The sequence below is a fragment of the Molothrus ater genome, chromosome 7, assembly GCF_012460135.2.
Source record: "Molothrus ater isolate BHLD 08-10-18 breed brown headed cowbird chromosome 7, BPBGC_Mater_1.1, whole genome shotgun sequence".
NCBI classification, from domain to species: Eukaryota; Metazoa; Chordata; class Aves; order Passeriformes; family Icteridae; genus Molothrus; species Molothrus ater.
Window position 1 is genome coordinate 2,573,091 of NC_050484.2, and position 8,519 is coordinate 2,581,609.

At 40.8% G+C, this 8,519-nt stretch overlaps 1 protein-coding gene across 1 annotated transcript; it reads left to right on the forward strand.

Annotated features, from left to right (window-relative positions):
* The first annotated feature begins 384 nt into the window (after positions 1-384).
* On the forward strand, positions 385-8,295 carry RBM44 (RNA binding motif protein 44). Its single transcript, XM_036387194.1, has 11 exons — positions 385-1,098; positions 1,223-1,266; positions 1,851-2,027; positions 2,393-2,567; positions 2,656-2,681; positions 3,543-3,615; positions 3,924-4,014; positions 5,159-5,232; positions 6,312-6,457; positions 6,557-6,702; positions 7,362-8,295. The coding sequence occupies exons 1-11, from the start codon at positions 385-387 to the stop codon at positions 7,373-7,375; spliced, it is 1,680 nt and encodes a 559-aa protein (XP_036243087.1). The 3' UTR covers positions 7,376-8,295.
* Positions 8,296-8,519: the final 224 nt, after the last annotated feature.

Consider the following 8,519-nt stretch of genomic DNA (forward strand, 5'->3'; position numbering starts at 1 on the left):
TAGCTTTTGGGAGGCACAGAGCTCAAACTTTACCTCTTCTTAAATAAGTAACCTTTATTTGAACCCTTTGTGTGCTGTGTGGTGTCACAGGGATTCCACCAATTCAGAAATCAACCCTTGGGGTTTCTTTAGGAAGGTGCTGTAGAATTCCTACCTGCTCTGTTAGCATGTAGTAGGTGAAAACAGGATGGTTAATTTAATTTAATTATCACATTAATTTAATGTATTTTTTTTGTCCTTCTGTATACTATGGAGCATCATGACCTTCTCTTCATTTTTATTAAGGCAGGAAGAGCCAAGGCAGTGACTTTGAGAGGTTGCAGTGGCAGTGAGTTGTGTGATTCCCTCTGAGGAGGAGGAGGAGGAGGAGAGCGTGGTGGTGCCATGGAGGTGGAAAAGAGCAGCAGAAGGAGCTGCTTCACTCAGACCTCCTGCCTGGGTGCAGATTTAGGGGAGGACTCACAGCTGGAGTATCTCAGTGCTCACGAGGAGTACGAGGAGGAGAAGAACAACTGCAGTGAGTTTTCTGAGCAGGGGGAGGTTGGAGAGGTGCCACTGATTGGTGACAAGGTGCCACCCCAAGTCACAGCAGGGGAAGAAGATTCTGGAAAGAGCCAGAGCCCCACCCAGAGCGTGGCAGTGGAGCCAGACATTCCCTTGCTGCCTCCCAGGGAGGAGGCCCAGCTCTGCAAACACAGAGAGCTCTTCTACTTCAGCAGCTGTGCAAAACCTGCAGTGGGCACTCGTGGCACCAGCAGCACTGGGGAGGATGCTGAAACCCAGCTCCCAGCCCCAGAAATCCTCCCTGGCAAGAACCCTGTGGCTGCCATGGAAGCTGCAAATAAATCCTCTGCTGGGAAGACAGAGCGTGCTGAAGCCCTGAGGAGTGTCCCCAGTGTCACTGTGGATGCTGCCTCGGATTCCAGAGCTGGATTCCCTACGAGCAGAAGCAGCAGTGCCCAGGTGTGTGTGTGCTCAGTGAGCACAGAGGTGACCGTGATGAGCAAAGCTCAGCCCGTGGGGTGGCTGGGTCAGACCTCTGTGGATGCTGCTTCCAACACAGAATGGTCCACAGGAGCTCTCAGCTCACACCTGCAGGTAATTGACACAAAACAAAAGGGCCACCAGACCAGTTTGACAGAACCAGTTTTGTTAATTTTAATTTGTCTCCATGGGTGTTAATCTGTAAGTTTTGATTTTTTTTTTTTTCTTTTTTGAAAAGGGGGAATCCAAAGATCATCTTGACTGGAAGACAGGCAGTGACAGGTGGGTCAGGAATTGTTCTTGGTTTTGGAATCTGAGATCCTGGATCAGAGGTTTTTTCATGATTGAAAGGTTGTCTGTGGCTTGGCAAAACTGATGGTATTAAAAGTGTGCTGGGCAGCCGTTTGTGCTGCAGGGGCCTGGACAGGTGAGAAGAGTGAGCTGAAGACTTCCTGCAGCTGAACAAAGACCAAAGCAGCCTTGTTCTGCAGTTGCAGACCTCCAGAGATCCTTCCCATCCTAAACTATTCCTGTGTTTATTCCTAAACTATTCCTGTTCCTATTCCTAAGCTACATGGCTGTGCAAACAAAATCAGTGTGTTTTCAGATCCACAGTGTTGCTAAGTTTCTTTTTGTTCTTAAGGCTTCACTTTGTGGATAGAAATGATGATGTGCTTGGGCAGTTCCCACCTGTCAGATAAAACTGACTGTAATGCTGCAATCATTATTGTGGGCTAAGCAGGATTTGCCTTAAATCATATCAGAAATAGCTTCTGCTGAGCTCCTTGATTCAAATTAAAACACCTCAAACAAAATCTTGAAGCCCTGAAATAAATATTCTGTTATTGTTACTATTATTTTTAAAGGCCAGAACATCCCAACAAGCAAACTGGGAAGAATCCTGCATCAAGCTGCTGTCAGAACATCCTGCAGAGAGCAACTGAAGCAGAGCTGCAGCTCCTGGCCATCCATTATGAGATGTGCTACCAGCACTGCTTCAAGGTTTATGAGCTGGCCTTGGAGGAAAACACCTGTCTTGGGAGGCACGTGCTGTAATGTCCTTTAAAATAAAATGGGTGACTGGTTAGCAGGCAAAAATTGCTAAATGCTGCTGGTAGATTCTATCCATAGCTTCTAAGAGTGGTTATAATTAGTGGTGTTATCCAGAGGGACCCCCAAGCCTTATTTCCAGCCTGAATTTTTTAATAGCATTCACAGTCCTAAAATCCTGCTTTTTTCCCAGGAATAAAACTCAAGTGATGCACAATACAGTTGTTAATTCATGTTCTATAGACTATAATCTTAGAGAGGAATCTTTAAACCCTGTAAAATCTTTGGGCATCTCCAGAAGCTGTAAAATCAGTGAAATGTTTAAAGTGATGTTTCTTTCTTATGCATGTTTTAATAGCTGTGAGAAAAAGGCTGAGTTATATTCATCTCTGCTGTTGGTTTTGGATGAACTGGACAATAATTACAGCAACATGAGAAAGGAAATAAACATGGGCACACCTTTAAGTGAGCTTCCACCACTGTCAGTTGAGCTGAAGTTTCCCCCACTCTCTTCCTTTTACATCCCCTCCAAGGTAATTTCTTAACTGGTTTATGTTTTTAATAGAAATTGTTTTATAATTAAGATAATTATAGTTAAATATTTCTCCTTTTTTTTGACAGTTTTTCAGGAAGAGTCTTTACTCTGAGTAAGTAGTTTGCATTTGTTGTTGTACTTACTAAATTAACTGAGGAATGAACATAGAAGATGTTAATCCTATAATTTCTTTATATCAGGATGCATTTTGTCGTTTCAGGCTGTTTAGCTAAAAGATCAGCATTGCCCTGTGGGTACAATGCTTTTATTTTAGAGCATTTTTCCTCTGTGGTGCTCTAGTATGCAAAGCAGGGAGTGTCTTTACTATCTTTAGAGTAAATTTATCAATTTACAGGCCATTTTCCTGGTTCCCTGCTTTCACTTCTAAAAATCTTTGTCTACAGTTATAATGGCACTAAGCAACAAAAAACTCCCCCAAAAAAATCCCACACCACAAAACCCCAAAAAGACTTTGCTGCCAGCAGAGATAATATCAAGCATGTAGATAATATGAAGAGAAAATAGGATGCTGTTTTGCTAAGATTATCATTCAGATATGAAGAATGATAGAAAATAACTTATTTCAGGCAGGTACTTGACAGAACACATTCAGGGACCCCATCCAGTGACTCTCTGTAAGTGGAGATGAAAACAAATTTGGCATTAAGTTTTTACTGAATGGGGTAAACTGCTAGAGACTGTTTGAAGTTTCCTGTTAAGCATGAGTGAAGTTAATCAAGAAAAAATAAAGGCAATTTTTTGTTTTGTAAATAATTAGTCAAAGTTGCACAGGTATTTTAAATTGTAAGCAACATATCTGAACGTCACATAGAAAAGTATTAAGATATAATGAAAATAGCCAAAATTTATTAATTATGTTAATTTTACTGTGAGCTTCTGGAAATATTTCAATTACTGGAGAACTTAAAATTGTTGTCCCATATTTTGTATGAAATTCTCGGATGTGTTTTAGTGATCTTTCAGGTGAAGGGAAAGCTGACTTTGAAGAACCAAAACGTCAAGAAAAGGGGATTTCTGTCAATATGGTAGGGAATTCTTCACTCCTGGGTTTTGGAGATGGTCATGCTGAGAAGTATTTTCTCCTTTTAGGTGCCTGCAAATGTGATCAGAGTCTTCAGGGCTCTCAGCCTGGGATCCTCTGCCACTGATTGCAAATGCAGCTCATATGTTGACAATTTTAATTGCCCTTTCAAAATAAAATAACTTGGGGGGTTCTTAAGGATGATCAGCAGACTCAACTTTTTTTAAATTCACCTGCTTCATGAGCTGATATTCTGAAAAATAACTTAAAATCAGGTGGGAGTGCTGTGATATAACTGCAATATGTTTGTAGGACAACTCACAGACTGATGGTGATCAGCCAGGTGACTCTGCTTCCCCTGAGAGGTGGGAAGAACTGCTTAAAGGTCAGGCTCTAGAACGTGGTGAGTGATCTGCTCCTAGTAAAAATAATCCTTCATTTGTGAGCTAAGTTCTCAGGGGAGGAAGGAAAGCCTGTGTAAAACATGTCAATGGGAACACAGCTGCCCTTTCTGTGATGGAATGTTTATATATCAGCTATCAAAATTGACTGATAAGTAATAATAGCTCTATATTAATTACTTGCATCTTAAAAAAAAGTTTCTACTTAAATTAGAATTCCAAACTAGTAATGTCACCTCTTTGAAATGTAGCACCATGAGATGTAAGTAGCTGAAATCCTCTTCAGCACAGAAGTTTGATATTCATTTATGTAGCATACCATGATTTAAACTTTAACACTTGAATTTTATCCCAACTGCCAAGGCTGTTTAAAAAATGAGGAAGGAAGTGAGTATTGGTTTGATGCTAAGGAAGACTTGTCAGTGGCAGATATTTCAGTAATGTGCAAAGAAATGAAAAAGCACCAAGGAAAGCAAGACTCGATTGACTCAAGAGGTAAAGTTGTGTGCTTTAAGCTGATAAACCAAATAATGGTGTTTATTAGTGGAGTGCTCTGTTCCTTCTCCAAGCATAAGTAAACTGGGAATAAATGCCAGCTGGGGTTTCAGATTTTCTCATTCTCCAGCAGTGAATCCTTGTATTCAGCTGTTTTCATCCATCCATGTTTTTCCTTGAAAACTTCACCTGCAGTGCTTGAACTCAAATTAGTAAATGCCCAGCCATTTACATAGATGGAAATCTTTTCTTTTTTCTCCTCCTCCTCCTTTTTGTGCTTCCTTCCCATGCTGGACTTTTCAGAGTGAGATGCACATGGTTTGTGGTTGGAGACTTGAGTGATGGGTGTGGTGAGAAGTGCCAAGGGTGTTGAAGGCAGAGAGTTTGGGGGTTCCCTGTACCAGCCTTCAGCACTGGTACTGTTAATCCAGAGCTGTGTTTCCTCTTAAAATCTCAGGAGACGCTTTTGGGGCAAGGATGTTGCACAAACTGAACTGCTGTGCTTCTCAGGACACTCATTTTCTGTTAGGAGGTTCTCTTCTTTCCCTTAGTTTGTTCTAAGCTTTTCTCTCTGGGCTGCCCAGAACCTGCAGAGAAGATGTCAGCTCAAGAACAGTGAGTAACTCTTTGCTTTCTTACATTTATTGTTAGAAGTGAAGATAGTGGTGAGTGGGAAGGAACATTCTTCTGTTCCTGTTGGTGGCCCCAAGCCCTCAGTGCCTGAGGTGGGTCTGTTCTTAATTTGTAGCAGGAATTTCTTGCCTCTTTAAGGCTTCTTTCATACTCTACATTTACTACCAAACGCCCTGGTCTTCATGAAATCACCTACTCAACAGCTGGCACATTCTTTACTAGAAGATAATAAAAAAGGAAATAATTATTACTAGCAGTCCTTTGTGTGACAGGCTAAGAGCTTTAAATCTTCTTGATACATAACATTTATGTAGAAAATTATAGAAAATTATGGATAGAAAATTATGTCAGGATAGGAAAATACTTTACATATTGGTAATAAATTTCTGGCAGAAGAGTGGAAGCACCATTCTTCTGCCCTGCATCAAACTCTGACACTCCAGCTGTTTTTTCTTAATTCTAGGACAGTTTGGAGTTTCCCCATTAGCACTAGATTTTTCATCTTGGAACACCAATTTTTTTTAATATAAATGTCATGAGGCTTTATACAGGAAAGAGTTTGGGGTAATGGATGGGAAGGAAACACTTGGATTTTCTAGAATAAATCTAAGAAACCTCTACATTAAAACAGAGGGTTTTGTGTGTTGGCTCAGCCTGGTCCTTGGAGAGTAAAGGGAAAATCAGTAATTGCTGGTGTTGCTCACATAAACCACACAGATTTGCTGTCTTTAGGGATTTCCCTTTAAACATGCTGGTCCTTTGGGAAATGGTAATTGGATCTAAGCTAAAATAAATTAGATCCAATTATTTTACTTTATTAGAATAAAACAGGAATAAGATGAGCTTTAAGGTGCCTGCCAACCCAAACCATTCTGTGAGTCTAAGATTTTATATTTAATTATATGAATTATATATATATATATATATATAAAAATATTATTTATATATTAATTATATATATATATTTATATATAAAATATATAAATATATAATATTTATATATTTTATATTGAATTCTATTTTATAATATTATAAATGTTAGATATAGAATATATATTTATATTATTATATATAATTATATTTTATATTTATTTTCATAGGAAAGAGGTGTTGTATTACCTGTATGATGCTTAACCCATGCATTTTTTTCCTTATTTTGATGCAATTCTAGGATCCTGGGGAAAATTCCCTGCAGAAAACATCCATTTGTTCCTCTGTGAAGTCATCTGATATCTTTGTTTCTCCTTATGCACTGAACTTGAGCAGCTTTACCAAGTTAATAAGGAGACTTCAAACAAAGCATCCAGGGTTTAGCAGGTCAGAAACTGGGGGTTCTTTTCAGCCCTGATTTGTAACGAATCACTAAAGGTGTGGCACAGAATGTGACGTTAACATTTATTTCCCCCATTCCCGCAGAGGTGAGATTGTGGGGGCTGTGCAGGAGGTGAGGAGAATGAACAAAGGAGTGCTGAGTGGCTTGGCCATCAGTTCTATCGAGGAGAAGGCCTCTGCCATTCTGAGGAGTTCCACACCCTGCTCTGAGCAGAGGAGCACTGAGAAAGGTGAATATTCCAGCCTGAGGGATAACCCACCCTGCAGCCTGGCTAGGTTAATGCAGCCTAAAGCACGAGGTGCCAGGGTCAATCCACTAGAGCAGTGCTTTGTAAGGACTGGGAGCTGTAAAACAGGCTGCATTGTATATAACTGGTGGTTAATTACTGAATATGGGGATTTTGGGAGGAGTTTTGAGTGAGTTAAGAGACTGCACCTCTGAGTTTTTAGATGATGTTGTCTATTTTTCTTCTATATAGATAGGAAGGGTGAGTTTGGCTCACATCTTTACTGCATGGTTCAGAAGGTCACAAGACCTTTAGTTATAAGACTTTTTAAGGCTTTTTTGACCAATAAAACACTGTTAGCAAGGATATTAATGTTTTTGACCTAATTATTAAATATTTTGTCTTATGGACTCATGCTACAGTGTAAGTTTTCTTAGCCAATCATGTTAAGACACAAAACCCTAGAATATTGCATTCTAAACTCCTTGTTTACCTTTGTAACAATTTTGGTGGGTTTTTTTGTATCTTTAAATCTTTCTCTTCTTTAACTTGTCTCTGCTTTAAACTATAGATCCTATTCTCGCTTCTATCACCTAAGTTTGGGAGCCTTTTCCAAGGCCTCAGATCAAATCCTGTGTTTAATTCTAAGCTTTGGCTTCCAGGCCCAAAGTTCTGAGAATTCCCTGTACTTTGGATTCCAGCATCTGGAGTGCTTCACTGCTGAGTTGTGTGGAGGGCACTGTCACACACGTTCGGTGCACAGCTGACACCTAACGGCCAGGCCTTGTGCAGCCTCTGATTTATCCAGAAATCCCAGCCCCGGCTCCCTTCTGCATCCAGGCACTGATGGTTTCTGTCTGGGGGCCAGCTCTGGGCTGGAAACCTGACCCAACCAGACTGTGCCTTGTCCTTTCCTCACACCAATCCCTTTGCATGATCTCGTGGCACTGCAGGAAGCTGCAGCGAGCTGAAGGTGCTGGAACACAGCCCAGAATCCCAAAAATGTGTCTATCCATCCTTGCTTTAGTCTCCTGCTCAGCTTGGTGCTCTGCTTGCTTTGGGTACCTCCTAGCAGTGCCACTGCCAGGTTTCCTGCAAAAAGGAAAAGTCTTCATGTTAATCTCCTGTGTGACTTTCACAGGGCTGCAGATAGGGACAGAAACTCATCCCCAAAACGTTAAAATCTTTTGTTTGTTCGGTCAGTAAGGTTTTAACAGCCTCAATGTGTTGTGCTTTCCTTGTTGGAGTGATTATTTGGTTTTCCAGTGGTGTGTGGGCTCTGTAGTCCTAATTGTTCCTATTACAGTAGTTTTTCCTGTTGTTTTGTGTGGGAGATAATCACTTATAATAATTTTTGTTTTTATCACAAGGGAGGTGTGAAATGGCCAAGTCATTAGTAAATAATGGGGAGAAAAAAAGTCCCCATTTTCCATAGTAAGGAACAAGTATGTAATACAGTTAAGAGAAGGTGATTCTGCTCAGAGCTCACCTACAGTAACTCAGTCTCTCTGTTGTACTTTGTTCTAGACCCTGCTGCAATTGTTGCTGGAAAGAACAGCCTTGTTTACTGTCAATAAAGGTTAAAATTTGTTCTTCAAAAAAGTTGGGCCAATGTTGTGCTGTTTGCAGACCTCTTCTGCTGCCTCAGAGCTGTGGCTTTGGGCCGTGCCCTTGGTCCTGGTGCTGCAAGTGAGGCTTTGGTGTCTCCTGCTTTGTTCAAGATGGGAGCAGTCCCAGGTTTTGCTTTTCCACCTCACTGCCAGCAGCTGCTGCTGTTTCTGTTCCCCGAGCTCGGCTCTGTGATCAGGCAGGTGCTAATA

What these genes read in the sequence shown, in the direction of transcription:
- RBM44 (XM_036387194.1), top strand. Translation starts at nt 385, where the DNA reads ATGGAGGTGGAAAAGAGCAGCAGAAGGAGCTGCTTCACTCAGACCTCC. An exon ending in AGGGGATTTCTGTCAATATG is followed by an intron (nt 3,616 to 3,923) that starts GTAGGGAATTCT and finishes ATATGTTTGTAG; the next exon opens with GACAACTCACAGACTGATGG. An exon ending in AAGCATCCAGGGTTTAGCAG is followed by an intron (nt 6,458 to 6,556) that starts GTCAGAAACTGG and finishes CCATTCCCGCAG; the next exon opens with AGGTGAGATTGTGGGGGCTG.